This window comes from Chamaea fasciata, unplaced genomic scaffold (genome assembly GCF_029207755.1).
Source record: "Chamaea fasciata isolate MVZ Bird 193981 ecotype frontalis unplaced genomic scaffold, bChaFas1.0.hap1 SCAF_9, whole genome shotgun sequence".
NCBI classification, from domain to species: Eukaryota; Metazoa; Chordata; class Aves; order Passeriformes; family Sylviidae; genus Chamaea; species Chamaea fasciata.
In genome coordinates, this window is record NW_027094094.1 from 6,829,953 (window position 1) to 6,857,466 (window position 27,514).

Genomic DNA, 27,514 nt, shown 5'->3' on the forward strand with positions numbered 1-27,514 from the left:
TGGTTTCTTATTTCCGAGGCTGTTTAATGACAGCATAAATATTCAGCCTGGCTCTGAATAGGTAATTAAAGCTGACTCTTGGCCAGATGTTCCCCTTTGTTGCCTGGTGTGGAGCTGAGGGAAGAGCAGGAAGCGGCAATTCCAGTGCCCGGTGTCCCACTGCACGCTGTCCTTGTCTTTGTTAATTGCACGAGGGATCCCCATGTTACTGGGTGTCCCCAAGAACGGGGTATTCCCATGTGAGCAGTGGAATAAGCTGGTGTTCCACCATCCCAGCGTGCTCCTTCCCTCCCTCCTCCTCAACAGTTTAGAAAATCCCTCTGTGCCGCTGATTTCGGGAGGCGGGAGAAATGAGTTCTGCATTTTCCCTGGATGAGACAGTGGATTTCAGGATGAGACAGTTCTTTTAAGTGTGTACAGGATGGGTGAAGGCTTTTGAGATGAGCCAGGCGTACAAATGAGAAGAAATTTACTGCTTTAACTTTCGTGCCACACCTTCAGTCCTCAGAGGCAATAAAGCCTACAGGGAACAGAGCAAATGCCATGAGAGCAAGAAACCAGGGAACAAGTAGAGGGAGGTGCTGAGGAAGCACCAGCAGTGCCGGGGGCTTTGCTTCAGAATCCCCTGGTCCTCAGGGGTTTCACAGGGATCCCGCCTTGTGTGAACAACAGCTTTGGTGAGGGGACTTGGGAGCACTTTGGGTGGATTTTAGACTGTCGTGAATATCAGTGTCCTGAGCTCAGGAGTCAGCAAGGAACCGAGGCTGTGCTTGGTGTGAGTACCCTTGTTTATTTGACGTGAAATGCTAGCGCTGCTTTCAAAATATGAATGGCTGCTGAGGGCGGCAAGTAAAGGAGAATTACACCATAAAGCATGGGTGGACAAGAGGAAAAACCTTTTCTGGCTTCAGGATCGTTCATGGGAGGGCACCAGCCTTATTTTTATTCTCTTGTGTTTGTAATGGCTTCTTAGTTAGTTCGGAAAACTCTTAAACTTCATCGTGGATCAAGTGACAGTAGGGGTGTCTCTCTCCCAGGTCCTGGAGACAAGTAGCTAAAAATCACTGCAAACAAGTTCTTGGCCTGACAGCACCGCAGGACCATGTGGGAGAGTTCACTCCGAAGACAAATGTAAAGAATCCCATGCCGTACAAGCCACCCCGTAATACAGGATGTCGGGGAACCCGTCCGTGATGTCTGACTGTCCGGACTAGCTGTACCTACACTCCCCCGACAACCCACGGAACGGCTGGGGTTACCTTCGCCGCCTTCTCACGCTCCGTCCCTGCGGGACTCCAGCACCCTTTTCCCTGCGCACAGGGCCGAGCCGGGGTGTCACCTCCGGCCACAGAGAGGGGGTCTCATTCTATGGCAGTCACCGCGGAGGGGTTTCCGCTTCAGTGGCCGTGAAATCCGCATCTGGGGCCGGGCCGGCGCTGGCAGGCGGCCCCCCCGCCGGTGCCTTCCTTGTGCGGCTGCGGGAGCGGGCGGGGAGGGGCGGCGCAGCCCCGCAGCCGGCGCGGGCAGCCCGTCAGCGCCGGCCCGGGCGCGCAGCCTCTTCCCCTGGGCTCCGCACCGGCCGCAGGAAGGCGCAGCGGGGCGGGGACTGCAGCCAGCGGCGGAGCCTCCCCCGGGGTGGGCAGCGCAGCTCCGCCGCCGGCCCGTGTGCCCCGGCGAGCGCGGCGGGAGCGGGCCATGCCGGAGGCGGAGAGCGGTGCCGCAGGTGAGGGGGGCCCCGCCGCAATGCAGGAGCGCTGCCGGCGGCGGGCGCGGCTTGTGGAGGGAAACCATCTGGAGCCGGAGGGAGCCCCGTCCGGAGCAGGGGGAGGCGGGAGGCGGCAGACAATGTCCCGGCTGCGGCCGCGCAGGCGGGGCAGGGCAGGGCAGGGCCGGCGGCCCCGCGGTGCCCCGGCTCGGGGGATGCCCGGCTCGGGGGATGCCCCGGCTCGGGGGATGCCCCGCTCGGGGGATGCCCCGGCTCGGGGGATGCCCCGCTCGGGGGATGTCCCGGCTCGGGGGATGCCCCGCGGGCAGGGCCGGCGGGAGGCGAGGGGGGCTCGGTGCGGAGCGCTCCCCGCGGAACCCCCGCCCGCCGGGCAGCGCCGCCGCTCCTCCATCACATGCGGTCCCCGGGGAGCCGGTGCCGCACCGCGGGGGGACCCAGGTGACAAAACAATGCGGCGGCACGGCCGGGCGGGGGCGAGGCGGGGCGGCCGCCCTGGCCGGCGCCGGGGCGCTGCGGCGGGCGCGGCATCCCCGCCGGACGGGCCTTTGTGGCTCCGTCCTCCCCGCGGGTCCGGGTCTCTCCCTTTCCCAGCAGCGGCCGGGGGGACGAGGGCTGGGACTGGAGCTCAGGGGCTGCTGCTGACATAGAGGCAGCACCCCTGTATAGCGAGAAGCCTGATGCACTGGAAAAGAAAGACCTGGCAGCCGGGTGGGAGAGACAGCGGTGTGTGGGCTGACCGCCTGAGCATCCTGGCGCAGCCCCGGGGACCGGGGAGCTCCCAGCGAGGTGTAGGGGTGGGGGAAACCCCCACCGGAGCTGGTTTATCACGTTAAGGGGGCCACATGTCTCCGATTCCGCAAACGTGACTCGAGCTGAGCTGAATCTTGCTTTGCCTGAAACAAGGATGCTGTGGGTTTGATCCCTTTGGGGTTACACTGTGCCTGATAAAAACAGCGCAGCCTTTGCAGGACGGGGTGGTCTCTCCTTGTGTGGGAACGGAGCTGGGGGAGGGAGGAGGGTTCCTAGGATACAAATGATATGGGTGAATAACCCTAAGGGAAATGCAGACTCAGCCTGGTTGCGTTCGATCTCTCCATGCCTTCTTGCTCACTGTGTGCTGCAAAGGCTTGAGGAAACTGTAATGCTGAGCCAACGTTGCTGGCAGAAATGTATGGGGAAACTTAAAAGGTTAAGTTTGATTATAGTAGGATTTAGGGAACATTTTGAATGACATAGCTCGATTTCAGTTTAAGTGGAATAAAAGAGTAATACAGTGTCCATTAAAAACCCCCAAACTAAACCAGAAAATACTACTTAGAAACTGGCTGAATCTTCAAGATGCTCCACTGGGTTCTTCCCCCTCCCTGCATCTAAATGTTCTCTCAGTGCTTCCTAAATGAAGTCTCTATTGTGTGTTTGGTTTGAAGTAACCTGTAACAATCCTCTAGCATGCAGCTGACAAAGGGAAGAATAGACTGACAGATTCATTTGTCTATCTGATGATAGGTATCACGTTTTGCTTTCTGCCAAGTTGCAAGGTTGGTGCAGTGCAATACTGGAATGAAGTAACTTGTGACATAGGGAGAATCTGTGCGGGAGGGATTTGGTTAGAAGACCAGGTAGTAAAGCAATGATTTGTGATGCCAGGAATCTTTATGTTCTTTCCATGCACTGGAATGCTGAAGCTGTCAGGGGAAAAAAAGGCTTCAGGGTTAAACTGTGATTTAGTGTGTGTTATATTGACAGTATTGAAGCTGCAGCCACTTCTTGCAGCAGAGTACAATGCATAAAAGAGATGTCTGTTTGTAAAATAGCTGAATGCTGTATGCAGTGCCTGCCCATCTTCCTTATAGCTTCACTTAGCACAGCACTGCGGTAGCTGCAGCTTGCTTAGTGAAATTGTTCATGCCTAGGAGCTATCGCATGGAAAGCTTCTAATTATACTGATTTTTGGCATTTTTAAAGCCTTTGCCTTTTAATTGGGTAATGCTGGTTGAGCTGACAAGTTCTCCTTTATGACAGACACCCTGTAAGCTTTCGGTCTGAATGTTTGGTTCATTCCCATGGGGACAGCAGTTGGTGTTCGACAGATCTGCCCTGCTCTGTACCTGCAAAGTCTCCCCAAAGCTTCAGTCAGCTGCAGAGAGGCCCCAAGAGGTCTGTTCTGTCCAGAGGCATTTTCAGCTGATGCATTTCTGGGTAAAGGGGCTTTATCCTGGTCCGCAGGGAGTGACCAGGATTTCTGTCAAATGCAACCATCACCAGGAGCTGGAGGAGGATGCTGCATCCTTGGATGTCAGCTCAAGTTAAAGCAACCTCTGGGAGGCCAAGTCTGTGCAGCAAGGGCAGAATGCTGCCTCAGCTATAAAAGACCTGATCCCTTCATGGACATGTCAGGGTTTAGGATATGTTTTGCTTTCTAACTGTGTCACTGGTGGTTGGGGTTATATGGGACTTGACTGGTGTCTCATCTTGTGCTCTTTTCTGCCAAATGCTTCTTTTGTTGGATGAGTTGATGTGACCTGCCATGGCCAACTTCTCCCATTTCATGGCAATGCTGATGAAATTTTTTAGGCCCCTTCTGGACATCATATCTGCTGTTGCAATTAAGTCTGGATTTCTTTTCTTTTTTCCATTTTAAAGTTACAGATCTGGTCAAATATTTTAAAATTTCCAGTTGTTCTTCTAAGCTTTCCCAGGGGATTAATTCCTTTTTGCTCTCCTCTACTATGATTTCACCTGTTCTGTCTATAAATGCACAAAGCAACCATCCCTTGCTTAAAAAAAACCTTAAGAATATACTTTTTACTTTAAAACAGTAATATTAAAAGATCCCATTGTGTCAGTTTTCTGCACCTGAATTGGTTCTGCCTTTTGACGATGTGTCAGATGGGATTTCACAAGTATTTGACTTCAAAGAGCACACCATTTATGGTTTTAGAAACTTCTCCCTGTGGCTGTTTTAGTCTGTAGTTCTTGTGAAGAAGCAAATTGGGTTTTTTGGGTATTTAAAAAAGCTGTGCTGGCTCCCAGTAAAGGATAATGGAGAATGAGAAATGAATAAAAACAATGCACGCAAACAATGCTACTTTCAATTAGGAGAAGGAGAACAGTCATGACCTTAATTTGCTACGAAGCAGCATGACCTTTTTGGGGAGTTTGCATCTGTTCCTTTTTAAAATTTCCCTTAAGTGAACTAGCTGTTGATATTTTCCTTCTGCAGCTTTAGTGAAATCTTTTGTCTGTCCATAGATGGCTTTTTATATAATTACTCAGCTTCTGTATGGCACTTGTCACGTTTCTCTTAAACAGCCTGGCTGGTTGGAAACAAGGATGGGTGAAGCTCCAGGTTGCATCAGGGTGGCATTTCTGCAGTGGAGAGGTGCCAGGAGGACTTGGAGTCTGTTTTCAGGGATGAGCTCTGAAGTCCATCAGCCATGGCTGTAAGTGGTACACTTGCTCCGCAGATGTTCCACTGCAGAGTGTGCAGCTGTTTGGTGCTGTAAGGTCACAGATGTTGGTGTTGCACTGAGGGGATGCTGCTGCCAGGGCTGAGCCTCGGTGATCTGAAGTGCCTGTGACAGGTCTGCAGGCTTCACCCTCCTCACTGTGACAAGTGTCCTGGCTCCTGGGTCATTGCATCCAATCTGCCTTTTCTCAGTGACCAGGCACATTTTTGGTATTGAAAGAACATTCCACAGCTCTCATTACTCAAAATGTGTCAGCTCTGGCCCGTGTGCTTTGCTGTTAAGAATCATAGTGATATGCATTTAAAATAAACAACTGTGAGTTTAAAATTTTGCCATAACTGCTATTAAAACAGTGACTTTGCAGTGTTTTAAAATTAATATGGCAGTGGTGGTCTGTGTCAGTAATCAGTATTAAAACAGGAAATTCCTTCAAAGGCTGCCTCAGAGGGATTTGAAAAACATTTTCATGTAAATGAAGAGGAAAATGCAGTCAGTTCTGAGAAGTAAGCAAATAAATAAATGAAACTCCCCAGAATATGGTGGCCAGAAAGCCTGGAAAGCCTTTGTTCTTCACTCAGGACTGCACGAGGGTGTGTCAAGGGCAGCAGAGCGGCTTTGTGAGCCCTGGCTCCCTGCTCTCCCCTGCCCTGTGGGTCACTGGGTGCTCCCTGGCCCAGATGGGGAGCTCTCTTGCGCAGATTTCCAGGGTCTGGGCACACGGGCACCTAAATTTGCAAGAACGGCAGACCTGGAGAGGATTTTACTTTTAGCTTTTAACTCAACACTCTCAGGCTGTGCTCTGCAGATGCAGTTTCTGAGGAATATTGAGGGAGATTTCTAGTAATCATTACCAGTTGGAGTCCAGAAAAGTGTGGATGTGAATGCAGTTCAATAATAGTAATTCCATGTCATCTGAGGGAGTTAATCCACATTTTCTCTCTGAAGAAAATCAGTCCCTATTGCAGGAGCCTGCCCAACCTGCACTAGTTTCCTTGGGGAAAGAAGCAGAGATAAATTTTTTTCCCTTCGCTACTTCCTTCTCCCAGAGGGAATGATCTGGGAACACAACTTCAGTTTGTCCGTTTCGGGACACATCCCTTGTTCTCAGTGCTGTCCAGGACTGGTCTCTAGGGTTTCTCTCAAAGGGTTTTACAGTCCTGAGCACTCTATGTCCACCTGTCCCTGTCAGGTTCTGTGCATTTGTATCCATGCTTTCTTTTTTTTCCTGTTCCCTGTGAGGTTGGAAGAGTGAATATTTGGGTGTGTCTTTCCTCATTACAGGGATTGGGATTTTTTTCTCTCTCATGAGATAATAATATCATTAAAATAACAGTTCTTCAGGGCATCCTTGCCCTCCTCCTTCTGTCATTGTTTGGGAAATGTGACCATTTGGTGGTTTTCATCATCATTTGAGGACTCTTGATGCCTTCTCCATGATTAAAGATCGAAATACCTGTGGTTAGACTGGGCTGACTGGCAACTAGTCCCATCCCCTGGTGCCAAACAGATCCAACAAATTTAACATCTATTTCTCAAGTTTCCATGGATACCTGAGTGCAGCACTGGCAGTAATCAGAACGGCAGGGCATGCCATTTACGAAAGCTTTCAGTATTGTCACTGTGGAAGTGCTGCATTCAAGAATCAACCTTTTGTAGGAGCTCTCTTGCTTACTCAGCCACGCTTCTGGTATGATTTTAGCCACAGGAACTCCTTTGAGGGTTGTGCCAGGGGCTTGTCACCGTGACAGTGTAAATTTGCAGTTGGTTTTCTGGCTGGTCACTGTGGTCTCTGTGGATGCACTGTCATGGCACTTGAACATAACCCTGATGGATGTTAGCATAAAAACCTCTGGAAGTGGATTTTGGTTGGTGACCGTGTGATTTTGTTATCTACAGATACTAATCAGGTAATTTCTTCTTATTTTTTTCTTTAAGCTCTCCTTTAAGCCTGGTTACTCCGTGTTTACAAGACCATCAAATAAAAAGAAAAAATCTGGGTTTTAATATAACAATGAAATGTCGCTCAGGAGTTAATCAATAGCCATAGACTATGGTTTCATGATTTGCTAATGATTTGTCAAATGTGATACCGGTTTTTGCAGTTTTGTCATGGTTACTATTCTTTTGTTTTTTTCCATCTTTGAGCAAAATTTGATTTAATAGGCTTGAAGAATATGAAGGGATTTATATACAGCATCACTCACGCTGACTGCTATAAATAATGGCTATTCTAGTTTGGCTTTTCTTTTTACCCTGCCCTCTGCTTATCCCTTTTTCTTTTTTTCCTATCAATTGATGAGAGTGGTTGGTTTTCTCTTGTCAAGTCTATAAATGTGTGAATCATGTTAAGCCTTCCAGAAGATTGTCAAAATGAAGACAAACATATTCAAATTTTTTCCCAATTCATGTTTTAAGAAAAAGGTGTCACTACATTCATCCAGCTTGATGCATTGTGAGATACTGTTTGAATCTAGGAATGCTTGAAAACTAAATAACGTTTTTGCCTTCTAGGTAAACAAATGCCCCCCAAAATGTTCTTATTCCTGTATGCTGGATGCACAGTCTGAAAAGTTGTACAGTGATTTCTTGTTCTTTGAGTAATACTCCTTTGAATATCTTGATTGAGAAGGGTAGGATTGCATTCTTTTCAGGATACAATTGCATCTTGAGATGTTTCTTAAATAGAAACTTGTAGTAAAACAGGGGTTTATAACTTTACAGTTATATTTTGATCTTGTTTTTAAAAAAGAAAAAGCAGTGATCCAGTCCAGTTTGAGCTGGGAAATGGTGTTTCTCTCAAAGAGAGTGATTAACATCACAAATGTTCTCTTTTATGAGTTTGGTCCTGGGAATTAGAGCATAATCTTAATAGTGCCATTCCTGACAACCTTGCAGTGAACCAAGCAGAGGAGGCAGATGAGGACAGACGTGATGATGAAGGAGAAGCAGCAGGAAGCCTTTTCCAGGAAGGTGTCTTTTTACAGGACCTAAGTTCTGTACATCTTGTGTTTTCTTTTGTGTTCCTTACGTGTTCCTGGAAGCAGCGAGGGTGGAGGTGTGAGATACAGGCAGACAGTGCTTGCTCAGGGGCAAATAGTGCCAGGAGGTGTGAAGGAAGCAAGTTCAAAGGAGAGCTTGTTGAAGGAAGAGAAGATTAGTTACTGTGCACTGAAGGTGTGTTGGGGAATATTTAGGAAGATCACGAAAAATTGTCTTTCACCACTCTGAGCTGCCAAATCTGTTGTTAATCCATCTTTATCACAACATGTAGCCTGCCTTTTGCAACAGGTGAGCCAGGATCAGAGCTGTCCCTCCTGGCAGTAGTGCATGGCTATGGAAGAGCTGGAATGTGGAGAGAGGGAGATCACTGCAGGGCACTGCTGGTGAGTTCCTTGAACCCCAAACTCCGGGGCACGAGGAGGTTTTGAGCACACTGGAACCCATCAGGGCATGGGGAAGCAAATGGGAGGGAAAAGGGAGCTGACTGATCACAGAAGCTGAAAAAGTCTGAGCTGGATTTGAGACCTTATGGAGTAGATGGTGAAAGGGTTTGAGTGGAAGGAGACTTTGGGGCAGACTTGGCTGTTGGTGAGGATCTGCTGGGGCATTGCAGACCTAGCGTGCAGGGAAGTGTGATTGCTCAGCTTCAGTCCATCTTACCAAGCATTAGTGAGTTCAGACCAGATGTAGGTAAAGTAGTTTACTCTATGTCCTGTCAAATAGAGGAGAAGTGAACATAACCCATGTGGCATTTTCAGGAGGTTATTGCGAGTTCTTGCGTGTTTCTTTCATCCCAAATTAAGTTCACAGAAAATTGGTGGCGTCTTCTGGTCTCCCTTTGCTGCTGAGGCTCAGGAAAATGAATATTGTCCACAGAGTGAGTGATGGGATGAAGCTGGGGTTGGTTTTTGATACGCTTAGCAAAAATGGTAAAATCTTAAAATTACCTTAAAAGCACTCATAGCGTAGTAAAAATGTAATTCCTCTAAGTCGAAGCATAATCATGATGGGAGACAATATAAAAGCAATAAATGGAAAAGGCCAAAGTTGTAATGACAAACTTGTCTTATTTTTAGAATTTTATGCAAAGTATTGGGAACTAGGGGTTAGTTTGGGTGGGGTTTTTTTTGGCTTTTTTTTTTTTTTTTTTTTTTTTTTTTTACTTAGGAAATCCTTGTGCTCTAATTGGTATCAGTGCAATGAATTCCAGTTCTTTGGGGGACCAGATATTGGGAAAGGGTATCAGGAAACTTGGATTTGTATCAGAGATTAGCTGTGGCTGTATTCATGGAAGAGAAGTGTATTGCAGTCTTCAGCAAACCAGCTGGATGCCTACTGGCATTTTAAAACAAAGAACTCTAATTCCATTGATGGTCATAACAGTGGTGCCATTGGTTTCAGTAGAAACAGAAGGTTCTTACTTCTGATATGAAATACGGGATCTTTTTATTATGCCTAAGAATATTTTAAGTGGATTTTTTTCTGCATTTGCTTCTCTCCATCTCTTTTTTTTTTTATTTTTCTGTAATTGTTTTAAAAGGCCATCTTTGTATTTACAGTAAAATGCTCTAAGTTGTCACGTTACATTTGGAAGCTCTGATATTTTGTGCTTAATGCAGAGGAAAATCTCAGCAACAGGAAAAGCTGAATAAGGTTTTCATCATCACTGCAGCAGTTGCCAGCTAATAGCAGTATGGTAGACCCTTCTTTTCTTGTGCAAACATCATTAGGAAGGTTTGCTTGTGTCATAAATTATTTTGATGCTCAAAATGTTACAGTCTTTTGAATGAAAAATAATGGGTTTATTCCATTCTTTTCTTGCCGGAAGAATACTCTATACCTGCGTTTGGTTCAGTACATACTTCTTTTTCCTTCCCCCCCCCCCCCCCCCCTTCTTTTTACCTGAATTTTAAATCCAGATAGAGTGTCTGAATGGGAAATAAAGAATTTGGCTAAGGTTTTGGTATTACCAGCAACCTGACTGAGAGCAGAGCTGTGTATATTTACATAGCTGCAGCTACCACAAGCTGTATGGCTGGAAATTCCAGAAAAATGGCCTTGAGATGTGTGCATGTGTTTGATTTGTGAAATGTTCAGCGTGTTCATGGTGAATCCAGTTAACATGGATTTATTGGAGTCACGAAGTTCAGCTGCAATAGTGCCATTTTTAGTAGGACTAATGCATCCCAAGTTCCCCTGTGCACCTGGTTCATCAGCCTACAAATAGCTGAGTGCTGGGATGATTTGGCATTTGGAACGGAGGGTGTGCATTATACAAATCAAAAAGAGTTATTGCAGCTTTCCTTTTCAGCCAGGGGAGTGTCCTGCAGCCATTCTCAGCTGGGAGTTTGGGAGAGCCTGGAAAAGGCTGTGCTGGGACCCACTGGTGTCTTTATTGTGAAAGCACTTATTTAAAATACTGGAACTATGATCTGAAATGGGGAATGATATTGATCCTGTTGTTGCTTCAGAAAATTGTGGGAAGAGTTCGTGTTGGGTTTGTGACCACTCTGTCAGGATAGAAATAGAAATTGACCTGTGTTGGTTGGGATATAATATACACAGTGGTGTTCTGGCGTGTTCTTACGGAGCTGATGTCACAGTGATATTCTCTGATTATTTGCTTCTCTGATTATTCTCAGCTTATTCTCTGGTTTGTGAAACAGCTGTAGGAGAGAGATCCAGTCACATGGGAGTGAGGTCTGAGAAGGTTTGGAAAGTGCAGCTTCTCTAGTGAAACCTTTGCTTTTGTAGCCCTCACTCTAAAGTAGCGCAGAATATGCCTGAAATGATTTCTGATGAATCCTTATTCCTTCTTTTTTAAAAAGTTGTTTATTTTCCATTCATAGAACTGGTGGCACGAGGCATGTTCAGAAATGTCCCGCCTTCCCTGGTGTGACAGCATTTCTGGGCATTATGCTGCAAAGCCCTACACCCTGAATCCCAGGTTCCTGGTTTACTTGTCCTGATAAATTCTAACTGGAGACAAAGCCCACTTTAGGTTATCCATTGGTTCTGGCACTTGGGTGGCAGGGAACCTTCTGTTAGACAGAATCCACTGCTCTGGCATCTTCTTTCTGGCTGGGGAAATGAACGAGTTCCATAATATGTGAAGCAGAAAATTTTACTGATGCCTTATGCAGTTGAATTATAAACAGATGAAGTATTTAATGGGAAAGAGAAGATTTTGTGTGGGTGCTGAACTTTTTTGTTTGAGTGGCTTGTGACTGGGAGGTCCAGCAGTCACCCTTCTTTAAGCTGCTGGCTTGAAACTCATCATCTGGGACTGTATTGGTCCACGTCTGGCTTTTTTCATAGTTCCCTAAAGTTCATTTATCCAGTCCTGAATAGGAATGTGTGGCAAGGGCTCTCAAATATTCAGAACAGAGTGATGGCCTTCCAACTGCCATTAACTGATCTTTCCATTTAAATAATGAGCTTGGTCCTGCTTTCCAGATCTATCAGAAAATCAGATTCAGCTGAACACGCAATCAGTGAAATATCCACGCTGCGTCAGCAAAGTTTTTATAAATGTTCTGGACTTTGCATTTAGTCTGCATTCTTTGACACTTAAAGGTTAATCCATCATTGCATTTTGTCAAAATCTACAATGTGGATGATCATTCACAGAAAAAAGGAAAGAGCTGAACAGATCAGGCACTGCAGGAAACCACAGAAAATAAACTCTTGCATCTGTTTAGATGAAAAGAAGGAATAATTTAAATTAAATCTGCTAAACCAGCAATTGGAGCTAATGTGATAATGGGCATGATTTCATTATTAATACAATATCTTCTGATCTCATCATTTCACCAATTCTGTAATTGTTTGGGAATGTGCAAATGAGGGCACTTTGAATTGTGAAATAAAACTCCAAAGTCTGAAAATGGGAGCTTTCTCTGTTTTCCCTTCAGCTTCTGATCATCTTAAAAATGCACAAGGTGTTCTTTGGGAATTGCTTAGGTTAGGACTAAAGTCAGAAATCCTAATGTGTTCAAATTTAGTCTATGCACATTGACTGTAATTACCCAAGCTATATTCCAGGTTAATATTCATATCAAAAGTAAATATAAGAATTTTTATTCAAGAAATTTACATCATATTTAGAAAAATGTTATTTTAAATCCTTGTTTGAGGACTTATTTAATTTGGATTCTGAATCAGATTCTTCCATTTAATTTGATGTGTAAATTGGCAAGAATTTGGATGTTTATTTAATGCATACTGTTTAGCTGTGTTTTTGTCATAGCATGTAGTTTGACAGAGATAAAGATCCTCAGTAAACACGGAGATAAACCTGGAACTTGAGCTATGTAGAACATTACTTGATTATGGTTTTTTGTTGCAGAAGCCATAATAAGTCATTCTAAGTCATTCTGCTTTTAAAAACTGTTCCAAATACCCTGATCCTCTCCAGGACAGCCTAGGCATCATTTTTTCAATTTTGTGATTGCAAATCAGGATCCTTGCAACCCTTTTCCCATTCTCTGGCTTGGAACAGATGCTTTTGTTTCTGTCAGATCAACCAATCACAGTCCTTTAGAGATAAGGGATTTTTAAATATTCTGGAATATCCATGCATTTACTGCTCTTCAGAACACAGCTGTAAAAATTGTTACACATGCACATTTTTTTCCACCAAGGAAATACTAACTCAACAAAATATGAAAGCTCCCACATGGACAAATACATTTTAACACCTTGCAGTTCAGATGGGGTTGATAGTATAACGTTACAAATATCCTAATTTCACTTGCTTTTAGCAGTCACTTCACTGCCTGTTAAGAAGTTTTGGCATTAGAACCAGGATGCGTTGTAGAATTATTTTATTTAGCTGGGTATTTGCAGGAGGAGCCATGAGTGGGTTGCAGGATGGTTATGGGTTTGGAAGGGTCTTTTTTATAAATTAACTTGAATCAATTCTTGGCAGGACACCACCCAAGTTAGTGGTTTCATTGGATGGATGTGAATATTGCTCTGGATATTTATTCACTGCTCTCTGAGATACAAAAATGTGTGCCCTGTCACACAGGATTTTCTGAGTTGCACACAGAGATATAAATAACTTTTCAAGGCTGATAACTGAAGACAGGTTGGAAAATGCATCTTAGAAACACAGAACAGTTTGGGAGGGGTTGGAAAGGACCTTAAAGATCATCTTGCTTCAACCCCCTGCCATGGGCAGGGACACCTTCCACTATCCCAGGTTGCTCCAAGCCCTGTCCAACCTGGCCTTGAGCTCTTGCAGGGATGGGGCAGCCACAGCTTCTCTGCACAACCTGTGCCAGTGCCAGTGCATCTCCACTGCCAGAGTAAAGAATTTCATCCTGATGTCTAATGGAAATCTGCCCTTTTTCATTTTAAAGCCCTTACCCTTTTGTCCTGTCATTAAAATGTCCCTCTCTGACTCTTTTCTAGGCCCCCTTTAGGTACTGGGAGGTGCTCTGAGGTCTCCCTGGGGGCTTCTCTCCCAGCCTGTCTCCACAGCAGAGGTGCTCCAGCCCCCTGATCATCCCTGTGGCCTCTCTGGACCTGCTCCAGCACATCTCTGAAACATGAGTGCCGAAACAGGTAACCAAAAGGATTAGTGGCAAAATGAAATTTGCTGAAAACACAGGGTTTGATGTCTACGTTTTGTGCTTCAAATCATCCAGAGTGTGGGTAAAGTGCTGGTTTCCAAAGGTGTTGCTGAGTCAGTCTTGGAACGTCTTGGTGTGCTCAGGAAGTACTGGTTTAGGTCCAGCTAGGAATGACAGCAGGGTGCAAGGAATATATTTTATGAGCAATTTTCTTTATTTTTCTCTCTGTTGTAATACTGTTCTTCAATTCTAAAATAAGTAGCATGTTGCTGGGGCAAAAATTAGGAGGCAAAAATTGCATAAAGGAGGCTGATAGCAGCATCTGCTCCAAAGATATCTTAATGAACCGAGCAGATTCTGTGCTTGTCACATTTGGCCTGTGACTTTTTGTACTTCACTGCAAGAGCAGTAACTTAATATATTCCTGGAGAACTTGTGTAGAAAATGCAAATACTGTGCTTCTGCAAATGCTTCTGAAAATCAGGCTGAACATGCATGTAATAGCTTCAAGAAATAAATGAAGTTACAAGAGCAGTATTGGAGGATTTGGAGGAAGATTTTATTTTTTCCTGCAGACAAATTATCTCATACTTGCCCGCTGCAGGGTTTTTGCATCTTCCCTGGGAAACCACACATATTTGGTTACCATTCTTCTAATGGTAACTCTAACATCTTGGAGAGTAGCTCCAGTATCATCTGAATTGTCAGTCATGTCTAGGAGTTACATGCTATGAACGTGTGTATGTGTGATGCATCCCAGTAGGTGATAAAAATACATTGAAATGTATTACTTGTTATTTAATTATTAGGGTTCAGAGGCCTATTACATCATCCTGCTTTACATCTAATTATAGCTTGTATTCTGCGCTAGAGAATTCAGTAAGTGCTCAGGGTTAAAATTTTGGAGCAGAGGGGTATGAGCATGGACAGGGTGTGTGGTATCTTTTCTACATTCTATTTTGATAAACTATTGCATTTTCATAAGAGTACAGATTATATATAAATCCATCCAAGCCATCAGTGCTTAATTGTTTGAAGCCATTTCCTTTTCTATCATCAACGATGAAAATATAAAAGAATGAAAAAAAAAACAGTTCATTGCAGTGTTTGTCACTCCTTTGGTCTGTGCCTTTAAATGAAGTTTTGGTATTGTGTGCTGGGTAGAAATATTTCTTTGATGACTTGTTAATAATGCTTTCCTTTTTCCCAGCTGGATTCTGTCCTGCAGTAGTATTAACAGCTGCAAGATGTTCCAGTGCAGAGTGTAGTGAAGGATAAAAACAGAGACAGTATTGGGAAAGTTTCAGAATAAAGGCTCAGGATGGACAAGTTGCAGCTTACTCTTCCTGCTTTCTCCAATTGCTCTCTGCTCCTCTTTTTCTTGTAAATGGGTCTGTCTTATTGGATCTCACAGCTTGCATTTAGTTTCTGCATTCATACATTTAAATCCCAGGCATGGTTTGTGGTGCTCAAGCTGCTTGTACCATCTCTGATTTTTGAATATATTTAGGAAGACTTTTAAGACTGTGCATGACAATGTAATAAAAGAATGGTAGTAGTCATGAAGGTCAGACAAACATTTTAAAACTGAAACAGCAGTTGAGTCTTAGCATGTTTTAAAGGCAAAATGTGTTTTAGATGGCAGCTGTGGAATTTGCTTTGTGTTTTAGCAGATTCTTTACAACTGGAAAACAGTTCAGCAGTATGCAAAGTAACTGTTGGATCTATTCACTCTACTTACAGACACTGATGGGTGTTTGTTTCCTTCTAGATGCAGTTTCCACATCTGCTTACTCATCACCAGCCAAAAGTTTGGGAGACCCTGGAATAACTCCGCTGTCTCCATCACACATTGTGGTAAGAAATGCACTCTTAACGTATACTGCATGCTTGTTACCTTCTGCCTGCTTAGTGGGACATAATTTCTTCAGAGTTGTCATTTCCTCCATACTGATTCCCTTTATGCTATCCATAGTATTTAGTGAGATTTTGGTCACACTGGAGTTGTTGACAGAGCTCTCATTCCTTTCACTGGGCTCCTGGTTTTGCTGGTTTTTTATTTGCTAAACTCATAGACTTGCTCCTGCGTATTTTTATATCAAACACAGGGGCTTCTTGATCCTCAGGGTTCCCAAGGTCTGTCCCTGTCTTTATCACTGATTTGTTTAGGCAGTCCCTGAAAAGTCTTCTTCCTTTCAGAAAAAAAGGAGGATATATAGGGTACTCAACAGTAAAACCCAAATTCTCAGAGAAATGAATCTGCTCTGAGAGAGGGAGAGGGGTAGAAGCTCAAAATAGAACTGGTTTTATTTCTTAAGGAAAATAGCCACTTCTGTAAGCTTTTGGAACCAAGAGCATGTCCTATAGGTAGTGTGTTTTAATCTCTTGTACATCATGCTGATTTTGTTGATAAACTCCTATTAAAACTAACTCCCACCTGTTTTTAAGATCACCTGTATGATTTGTAACACAGTACATGCACGGTGTATTTCCTGTTACTGCAAGGGATTGTGTTCAGAACACATTTTTATCCTTGTCAGCCTTCTGCCTTAGCTTTCTGATTGAAGTTCAGAATTGTGCAAAAACCCATCTTCAGGATTTCCAGTGCTCTCTCTCATAGTTGTTGGCTCTTATTCCCTTCTTTCTCTATATACTCTTGAAATTCTTCTTTTACTTCTGTCATACTGATGAATTACATCATATTTCAGTTAGATTTGCTCCTTAAACTCTTTGAGGAAGACATTGTCCTTGTTGAAAAACTTTATTAGGAGAATCCAAACGAGTCTTTTATGACCGGAGACCAAAACTTGTTTCTCTTGTTTCTCCATTTCAAGTAGGAGGTATATGGAGTGTTCTTGGAAAATGTAGGGGATACAAGAGAAATGTGCTGGAAGTGGGAGGTGTGGAATTAACAGAGATCTGTGAGGAGTACAGTGGAACACTGCCCGTAGAGTGAGAGCATGTGGCAGCTCCTCTGTGAAAGATGACAACAATTGCTTCAAAGTGTTTCTGGGAGTACAGGCTGAGCAGCCCTGGTGCCTTTAGGGCAGCAAGGCTGGTGAAGGGTCTGGAGCATATTGCCCTTGACTGTGCTTTTCAGAGATTGCAGGATTACAGGTAAAAGGTAGGGAAGCAGGATTGAAATTCATCATAAGCAGCTGTACATCTGCACCCATTCTAGCACAAGAGGAATGCAGCATGTAGTGCTGGCTAAATAGGTGTTATGTGAATTCTTCTTTATAACATGGGATGTAAAGCTTTTTGCTGTATTTTGGGTGGGTTTGTCTCTGTTGTTTTTTTTTTGGTTTTTTTTTTTTTTTTTTTTTTTGAATGGTAATAGTATTTCATGTTCATACTTATGATACAGTTAACTCCTAAAACCACCAAATCCCAGATATATCACATTGATGGACATACCCTTCAGTTGATCAGTATAAGAAAAAAACCCAACAAAAACCAGCTCCAAATCCATAAGTTTTAATGATACAGGATAAGAAGTATTCCAAAAATGGGGATGAAGGAAGCTTTGATTAGAAAATGGTGTATAAAAGGCTCCAGCATATATGTTGAGTCATGTATTGAATTTCCAACTCCATTGGAATGTGCAGCTTTCTGGTATCAACTTTGGCCACAAAGGCAAATTTAGGGAAATCCTCATTTTCACTGAAGAGATATGCAGGTCCTGCAGAGCAAAACTTCTGACAGGTTGCAATGATTCTGCCCAGTGACTCAGTGTGTCTTCTGCTTCTGCTGTTTAACAGAAGGACTCTGATGCAGAGGATGCTGTGGAACAGTTATTTCTCGTTGTTGTGGCTATTGATTTTGGCACAACATCCAGTGGCTACGCCTACAGCTTCACCAAGGAGCCAGAATGTATTCATGTAATGAGGTAAGGGCTGCAATGCAGCATTTAGTTTGTGACTGTGATAGCATGGGTTGCCTGCAGTAGCCATAGATATTTTCTACAGGAGCCTGAAGTGTCTGGGTTTGTCTGGCATTGCCACAGTGTGCAGATTTCTCATGGTTGTGACTTTTTTTTGTTGCATCTTACTGTATTCTGATTTGCTTTAGTTGTCAATGGGAGCACATCCCCACTCTTGTTTTGCTGAGTTTACAAGATGACAGAGTAAAAGGAGGAATCTGAGTATTCAGAATTGTTCAGGGAGCGGAGTTAATAATTAAGTCAGGTTGCCCTTGTCTCAGAGACTGGTTTTCTAAGGGTCATGGAGCTGCCCATCCCCTGGAATCGCACTGTGTGTATGTAGTTGGGTGTACAACACCTGGTTACTTGCACTGGGAGTTCATTTGGCTGATTTCAGCTTCGTGTCGTTAAATCTGAATCAAATCTATGATAATGATCCATCGATATTGGGAAATTAACAATCAAAAGGCATGAATGTGAAAATGAAGGTTTGATGTGAAATCTGTCTCTGTTATGTGTATGTAAAGGACGGGCTTTAGATGCTGTGGTGTTGGGGGTTTTGTTTTTTATTTCTTGATTAAATCAGCACAATATAAGTCTATGCAATCACAAATGCAAAAACTGTTGTGGCAGCTACCTGAAAGGTTTGCCCTGCAAACCATTGTTATAATATTTTATAGAACTTTTAAAAGATATTTATAGCTTAAAACATATACAATTCTCATTAAAGTATATTTAAAATTACTATATTGTGACAAGAGCAAGACAGATAATTTTAGACATAAAGTATATGTGAAAAGCTCAGCCACAGAGGTTCTTGTAAACAACGCTGCTGTTACAGAAGTAGGTACTGTGCTGTAATGCTGAGAACAAAAGGTCAAAAAGCCTAATTTGCTGCAGTCCAGTGTGATATACTGCATTTTTCTCTAAGCTAAGGTGGTAGCTGAATGCAGCTCCCTAAATCTCTGCAGACACTACTGATTGTGCAGTCAGTCTGCATAGCTGGTTTGTGTATGGCTGCAAAGTATTTCAAAGATCTGCTGCAGCTGAGGGATTTGAAATACTGCCTAAAGGGAGGTAAATTTAGGGATGGTATTCTCCCATCAAGTTGAAAAGATACCTATCATTTGCAGGATGGACAAGTAATGCTTTCCAGTTCTTTTCTGCATTTCAGCCATCCCTTGTTCTCTGAGCAGCACAGGAAAGGGCACAGGGCTGGAAGTCGAAGGACACACCCTGTGTTGCTGCCTCAGAAAACTCTCAGGGTGGGCAGGTTGGAACCCATGTTTATCAATGCCTATTCACTTTTGGCAGCAAGTAATTAATTGAAGTTCTTAAGGAAGTTGGATGGAATGAGGGAGAACATTTCTGAAGCTGTATCTGTGCAAGCCTAAATTGTGTTGAGAACAACTCTGTGTTGTTCCTATAAACGCTGGAGATTTTACTGTGTGGAATCACTGCTCTTTCTGGGGGAGTCCTTGAGGTGCCTTGGACTCGAGTTTTAGTTTAGGACCTGGTTTTGCTATTGGATTCACATTATAGATTAGGTTCTCCTCACCAGGATTCCTGCTGTCAGTCACTGGGACATTGAAATCCAGGTGCTGAGAGTATATTCCAAGTCTTATTTGACATTTTGCTACTTGTGGTTCAAAACACGACATTTTCTTCCTTACACAGTCATGGCAGCATGACTGTGATTTCAGACCTCTGTAGCTGTGATATGAGATATTGATGTTGAAAGAAATTAAATAAATTACTTAATGTATTTCCAGCCAGAGGGGAGGAACTTTATTTTTGGGAAGGGGTGTTGCATTTGTATTTCCAACAGGTATTTCAAACAGTGGAAAATACTTTAATACCAAGAATGATTTTAATTTTTTTTTTAAATTGATATTTCTCTCTGAGAAGGATTTTGGCAAGATATAATTGAAACGGACTTATCAAATAATATATGTAATATTTTTACATATATTAATACTTGTGGAATCATGAAATTCAATTAAAAGAATGGTATATGTATTAAGATAAATCTTCAGTAGTTCAGAAGGTATTAAGGGGCTCAAACTGTGTATATAATGAGGCTTACATATAGGATAACTTAAAAATATTTCAGCAGAGTAAATGTAACTTCCTTCTGGCACTCGAGAGTGTTTACATTAAAATAAAGCATACCAGTGATGCATGGTCCTCTCTATTTCCTAACATTTTTTCCACCTTCCCTCCTTAGTGTTGATCCTTTCCAGATACTTAGATTTCTGGCTGCCTTTTAACAAAGCTGCTTTTCTCTACAAGGCTCAGATGGGTTTATTAAAAGGTCCTGCTTTGGAGTAGAGTGAACACACGGGGCTTTAGCACCAGGTTTGAGTGTAGTGCCAGCAGTGCCATGATTCTTGTAATTAGGAGGGAGACAAAGTCATTGTTTTGTCGGTGTGTGTTAATTTGCTGTGATGCCCAATGCTAAAAAAAAAATAATGGCATTTATAAGCATTGACTGAACAAAGTTCTTTAAGCATATATTTAAATGTATGAGTGGCCTCACTCATCTCAGCGTGTTTGGAGTTGGGTGTGGGTTTGTAAATGTTCAGGGAGTGACTTCACTTTGATTGCAAAACCTTGGTTACTGTTTCATCAGTTTTAGGTGGTACAGGCAAATGTTGAGGGTGGCCCCCAGCTTCTGTTACAGGTAGCTGTGGTTGAGGTTCTTTTTGCAGAGTGGGTGTATCACGATGAGTGCTGTCTGCAGCATAATTGGGACTGGAGTCGAGGAATCTGAGCTGCCTTGGCCATGAGCTCAGCACTACAGTGAGCAGGGCAGTGCCAGAGCCACACGGAAAATTTACTGCAGTAGAACGAGTTAATAACATCTCATTGGGAGGGAATATATGAGATATTACACAGTTCTGAAAACTCCTCGTGATTTATATGCACTTACATGAAGTTACAGATGTTTTGGCTACTGGCTAGATAGCATCCAACTGAATGGGAGTATTTCATAAATGGAGAAGAACAAATTTAAAAAATGCATGTGGCTGTGAAACAAATCACAGTCTGGTTTTGGAAGGAGGGAGTGTGTGGTCTCTTTTCAGTGCAACTTCAACTTTCAGGTTTTTTGCCTTTCCCTCTCTTCCCTGTTGGACTGTAATTATTGGGAGATTCACATTTGCCTTTTTTCTGCATACACACTGCTGGTGGCATTCAGCTGCATTTTGATGACCCCAGTGTTTCATTTCCTTGACTGTGGTGCTGCAGCTCTGGATCAAATTCTCATCACTCTGCACAAGTCACTCTTTGGTCTGTCTTAGCCAGATGGAAGTGTGAGTAAGGGCATTTCTCTAACCTTTGTATAACCTTGTGCTTCTTTCCCCACTGACTCTCTTGTCTCTATTTTCACTTCTAGTATACAGTTAGATGCTCTGTGCCTATAAACAGGTCTATGTTATTTATATTTCTGTTCAGATACTCCACTTTATATCAACCTAGGAACTCACATGTCTGCATTTGAAAGAAGTCTACCTTGGTTCTGTTTGAACAGTTTTTTAAACTATGATTCTGTGCTGCACAAATATCCCCCACATGCATTTACAGCAATTCTGGCTTGTACAGGTTTATGCTTTTGATAGGCATTTCCTTTTTATTTTTATTTTTCCTAATTATTACCATTATTTTTGCCTGTACTGGTGCCGTGAAAGAAAACTGCAAACGAAAGTGTTGCAGTCCTAGTCCTACTGACTAAAATCCTCCCCTAAACTGGAGCGAGGCCAGGGCTCCACCTGGCAAGAGTATTGCAGCCAGGAGTTACCATTCCCATGCTTTTGCATCTGCTTCTCTCTAGAAAAAAAACATCACACGGGAATATTTTTCCATCTCTGATTGGAAATGGTGGAGTTCTGCTTCTCCTTCTCCTTCCTTACTGTCCTTCCTATGGCTGAACAGTAATACAAGCTGAGGGCTTTAGAACGTGCTGAGCAATCACCGTGTCCAGTTTCCATCAGAAACTCATCAGGAAGCGAACATCCAATCCTCCAGGTGGCTTTGAAAATTTCATCTCGCAGCATTGACCATAAATTTGTCTTCATTTAAGCTGCACCTTAAGCGTGCTTGTTCCGGAAAGAGAAAATGTGCCTGGCCGTAATGAAAAACAAAGAGGCATTGTTATTAGCCACGGCCTATTTATGGCATTTCCCACCAGTGACTCAGAATGAATCATTAATGATTCCAGGCAAAAACGATATCAGTCTGTCTCCTCTCTGCCTGCAGCGGGTGTGTGGGATTGAACAATCTGCTGGAATAGCAGTGTTTTCTGCTCATGAGCTGTGAGATCCCAGCTTCTTTGCATTGGAACCATATGTTTGCTGTAACACCTACTCAGAGATTTTTGGAGTTGACCAAGTGCATTTCTAGCAGCAGGTTAGAAGAAATGACCTGGAGCAGAGCCCTTGCCAGCTGATCATGGCTCAGAGGCTGAGCAGTGGAACTAGGCAGATTTAGGAAAGTTTTTTTTTTTTCCAGTGGATGAATGTGGAAATCATTCCACTCCTCATCATGCTGTTTCTGCTTTCAGGACAGTGGAATTGTCCTCTGCACTGGAGGAAGTTCAGACATGTTATTCTGCTTGTGCAAAAAAGAGATTTTGCTCTGTTTGATCCAGTGGAATGGTCTGAAGGGGTCCCAGCACTTCAGAAAATCCCTTTCCCATTCCTTGTTACTTTGCCAAGCGCCAACCCCCTAGAGTGCAGATTTCCCTGTCAGTTTTCTGCCTTGGTCTGGAGGTCAGTTAATTTTCAAATGGATTCGACTGTTTCTGAGAGTGAAATGGAAATTATTTTTTCTACATACACTTCCTGTGTCACACAAACAGCTACCACAGAGCAAGGCAGACTTTTTATGCTTCAGAAGGAGGGCTTTGGCAGGAGTACATTCTGAAAATGCGTTTTGCTATCTTTAGAAAAAGCAATCGACATGCAGTTTAATAATGAATGCAGTTGCCTGTGTGATCTTAACTTGGCTCCTGTTTGAGCTGTGTTATGATTATGTCTGAGAGCATAAACAGATTTTCCACTGATGCCATTTTAAGAAAATGTTTTCTGGTAAATGTTTGTTTTTCATACAGAAAGTGCTTGTATATGTTGAGGGGTGGAACAGTAATGTGAGTTTCTTCCATTCTGCCTTTTTTTTTTTTTTTTTGTGATGGAGAAATGAGGAGACAGGAATGCTCACAGCTGTTTCTATAACTTTCCACTGTCTGACCTTTTTGTCCTGCCATGCCCCCCTTCAGTTCCTGCTGCTGGGTGTTCCCATGTTCAATGTTCTTATTTATTTCCTTATTTATTTCCTTATCCGTTCTGTGAAAGCAGCTGTGGGTTACTTTTGCCTTAAATCTTTCACGGGTGTCCCCCAAAGATAACTTCACAATCTTGATGAGATGGGACAGTTTCATTCACCAGCAGTGACAGAAATATTTTGGTGCCTTTAAGATCCTTGGAGGCTGGGGAAGTCTGCTTCATTTTTGACAGTTTAAAACTTGTACAGCATTTTGGGCATTTGAAACACAAAATCCATCAGCTTTACATGAGTAGAAAGTGCAGTGCAGAGAGCTCAGCATCTGCAGGTGTGGGGGCCTTCGGAGTTTCAGGTGTCTAGGAAATGAAGCACATGATCAGATGTTGGTTGAACTGGCTTGTCTTGTTTCAGACAGTATTCTGGGACAGAAATGGGGATTTAATCAACCTCCCCATGGTGATGTTAGATGACTTAAGCAGGTCCCTAATTCAGAATGGGAAAAATGTCCTTTGCAAGTAACCATTCATGAAGTCTGAATCACAATTGGAAAGGCCATATTTGGGTTTTTCTTAGTACTGTTCATGGATAATTACTGATTTTTTTTTCCTCTACAATATTTGTTGCATGTGTTGGCTTAGGTAGAAATTTGAAGTACAAAAACTGTTTTCCCGGTTGTCTATGGCTTCCTTCAGGGAACCTGTGTTCTTTTCCGAGTGTGATATATCCTTAAGAATTATACACTAACCACAAAAATGTGTTGAATTACCTGAAATGAAAATTGCACTCTTTTTTTCTTAGGTGGGAGTAAACCCACTTGATTTTAGTATTATAAGGTTTGAAATTACTGTCTTTGGAGGGAAAAGCAATCTGTGCAATTTGCCACCATGTGGCTTTTTCTCATGATACACTTGTTTTTCCCCTGCCGCTCTAACCTTGAGCATCACTTACTGGAGCTGTTTCACTTTTTGGCCAGACGATGGGAAGGTGGAGATCCGGGTGTTTCCAATCAGAAGACCCCAACCACAATCCTCCTAACACCAGAGAGAAAGTTCCATAGCTTTGGCTATGCAGCAAGAGACTTCTACCATGACCTGGATCCCACTGAATCAAAGCACTGGTTGTATTTTGAAAAGTTTAAGATGAAGCTGCACACCACTGGTGTAAGTAATACCCAAACTGTGTTTGCTACTCAAGTTGTTTTTTTTTCTGAACACTACTACACTTTTGTCAACTAGAAGTGAAGCATCTCTGCATTTAAAGAGTAAATTGAGTAAATTAAACTCTTCAGTTAGCATTATGATTTATGTTCTCACTGCATTTGGCAACTGTATCTTGCCAGCCTTTCTTGTAGATCATAGAAATTCAGTATCTGCTTTTTTAGATCTTCATGCCCTGTCTGGGGAGCCTGCATGAGGTTGGTTTGTTCAATAAATCTGGTCAGCAGAAATGGGATATAGAAGCCAGATGGAGCTGTAGAGCAGCTGAGCAAATTCACCCGGAATTCATTGCCAGAATGGCAAGTGCCATTAATTTGACATTATTCCTCCTGATTGTGTTTTTGTCTTTAATCTTTTCTAGAGCTTTGAGAATCAGCCAGTACTTTCTGTTTTGAGGTGTTTTCTGGTTTCATCTCTTGGTGGGAAACCAAAAAATCTCTACTTTCAACTTGGATTCAATATTTGCATGTGCAACTTTATTGCAGTTATTTACAGATGCATCTATTGCAATTGTTTAGTATTTAGTGCATGTTTCTTTCTCTGCCTGCAGTTCTCTGTAGGCATGGTAAGTGTTTAAAAACAAAGTCTAAAATAAGCAGCCAAGTGCCATGCTCCAGGAAATTCAAGTGATGAGTTAAATCCTCTTCAGAATAGTTTTGTCACTTTTTCCTAATCAGGTGAATAATGAAGAGTTCGCTGTCCTCAGGCAGTGGGAATTAATTTGATGTTTGCCTTTTTCTTTTAATAACTTCCAGTTATTTTCTTTCATGTAGAATCTTACCATGGAGACAGACCTGACAGCTGCGAATGGCAAAAAAGTCAAAGCACTTGAGATATTTGCTTATGCTCTGCAATTCTTTAAAGAACAGGCATTAAAGGTGGGGTAATGCTTCCTTAACAAGGTTTTCTGTATTTATAACTAGGATAAATATGAGATTAATATTTTTAACCTTGCCAAGCTTTGACCTAAGTTGTATTTGATGTAAACAAAGTGAGGCAGGTGTAGAAACTCTGGGCAGGCTGTGGACTCTGGAGAGCTCACAACAGCCTGAGGTAATTTCCCCTTGCACAGGTCAAGCTTGATTCACTAATAGCATCACTGTGATGCAGAGTTCTGAATAGCTTTTTACTGGCTTAGGTATTTTCTACTGTGTTTTTAATGGGAAAAAGAAAGGTAGATTTGACAAGAAAATTTAAAAGCTTATTATTTTCCATTTCTGATTTGAAATGTTGCAGTGCTCGTTTCTTACGGTGTTCTTCTTGCATCACAAGATTGTTTTTCTTACTCTCCAATGGAATACAAGGCCCCAGTAAACAGGTTCTGAGATTTTAAATCTCGTGTAAACAGCCAATTGTAAGTTAAGTAAACATTGGCTTCCAACATGCCACTATAATGTCAATGTGAGCAGAGCAATTCCTGGGTCAAATCAGAATATTCATCCAAGCAATGCTGTTTAAAATATCCTTGTGGTTAAAAGCTAACCTACTTTTTTGAATGGGTTTCATTTACTTTCTCTGAGATCCCAGTCTATTCCTTATGGCTGCAGAGAAACAATCCTGCCACTACAACTCAAATGCCTCATCTTGTCAAAGACATTTTCAGCCATATTTTTTGGGGGGTTGGTTGTGGAGTCACAGACTTGGACCTGTGCATAGACTGTGGATATTCTTAGCAAATATGAATGTTGGATAAAATCCCACATATTTGCTGTGCTACCTTCTCAGGGCTCCATCCTTTTCCTGGTGTTAATAACTAAATCCCTGGCATTTGTGAGTGAATCCTGGAACTAATTAGACAAGCCATGTAAGTGAGCTGGTACTTTGGACTGTGCTGTGTCTGTCTGTGGTGCCCTGTGCAGTATAAAGGTGCTGCTTTTTCAGCCTGAATTTTTGAACTGCAGCATAGCTAAACAAACACAACACCTTGGCTCAGCACACGCAGAAACATTTTTTTACATTCTAAAGGCCTGTTGTCCACCTCTCTGAACCTTTCTCTGTTTGGATGGAGATTTAGATAGGACATATGGTAATGACATTTTACTTGGAACCTTGCCCAAAACATGTCAGTATATCACCTAATTTGCAAATGCAGTACAGACTTTCCTCTTTTTTAAAGGGAGGAAAAAAAATGGACAATAAAAGTACTAAACTAGTCTTGAATGTTTGCTTAAAGCAAAATTTTGAAGGACCAATCAGTCATTTTTTAAAGGGGTTAACTGCAACTTCCCCTTGTTAACTGCATTATAAAAAATTGATTTAAAGGTAAGTGGTGTATAAAGAAGTCATTGAAAAATCCGGATTGTAAAACATAAATGTTCATCAGTGATACCCCAAATATTTTTCTGTGTATTAATCAAGATGTAAGTGTGAATTCTTCAGGCTAACAGCAAATCCCACACCGTGGCTAATAATGTACATAAATGTGCTGTAATATTCTGTAAATTGCTACTTTTGCAAAAGGTAAGTTTTCTGCTTTATTTTGAGCAGTAAACTTTTCTATAGGCCTCCTTGAGAAAGCTTCAGCCTTAATCCCACCTTTTGGCACAGTAAAGCATTCTTGGCAGGTTGGATGTAATTCTGATTTGTAGCGTGGATGTAACAGGAAAAATTTGGAAAGAGGGTTACTGTTGTCAGAGCCAGCAGAAAAGAATGTTTTCCTGTAGACACCCATCATTTTGTATTCACCTCTCTTTTCCTTTTTTTTTTCCTTTTTTTTTTTTTTTAGGAGCTCAGTGACCAAGGAGGCTCAGACTTTGAAAACACTGAAGTAAGATGGGTCATTACAGTGCCTGCTATTTGGAAGCAGCCTGCAAAGCAGTTTATGAGACAAGCTGCCTACAAGGTAATATTACAGGCTGAATGTGGAAATGCCCCTTTAAAGCCCTAGTTGATAGGCTAAATGATAAAATGTATTTGGGGCAATTTAGTATAAAATGTATAAATACAGTCTAGAAACGTTGAAAGAGGAGTTAACTCTACCAAGCAGTAGCTGTAGGTTATATGTATTCACCTCTTAAATGCCTTTTTCCTACTATTTGCTTTTATGTATTGGTGTCCCTCACTGCAGACTCTGATATTTCAGTCATCTTGGACAGTGTATTCCTGCTGAATTCAGCGCACATGGAAACAGATGCAGTTTTGAGACCCTAGGGAAAGCTGAGTTTAAAATACTGGAGACAGTTTTGTTTTGTTACTTTCTTTAGGTCATCACAGACTTTTAAAGTTTAAAAAAAATTAAAAAAAGGAAAAAAGGAGGGAAAGAAAGAGTCTCCTTGGTGGGACTTTTTTTCCAGTTCCCATGTTCCCACAGTAGGAGTGGA

The 27,514-nt window shown here is 42.5% G+C and overlaps 1 protein-coding gene across 1 annotated transcript in view; it reads left to right on the forward strand.

Annotated features, from left to right (window-relative positions):
* Nucleotides 1-1,634: 1,634 nt before the first annotated feature.
* HSPA12A (heat shock protein family A (Hsp70) member 12A) overlaps nt 1,635-27,514 on the forward strand; it is a 53,083-nt gene continuing 27,203 nt past the window's right edge. Inside the window, exons 1-7 of the mRNA XM_066190857.1 lie at nt 1,635-1,723; nt 13,615-13,767; nt 15,547-15,632; nt 17,537-17,664; nt 23,951-24,137; nt 24,968-25,072; nt 26,920-27,036. Coding sequence (XP_066046954.1) covers nt 13,752-13,767; nt 15,547-15,632; nt 17,537-17,664; nt 23,951-24,137; nt 24,968-25,072; nt 26,920-27,036 — 639 coding nt within the window. The 5' untranslated portion in view covers nt 1,635-1,723; nt 13,615-13,751. The remainder of the gene's footprint in view (nt 1,724-13,614; nt 13,768-15,546; nt 15,633-17,536; nt 17,665-23,950; nt 24,138-24,967; nt 25,073-26,919; nt 27,037-27,514) is intronic.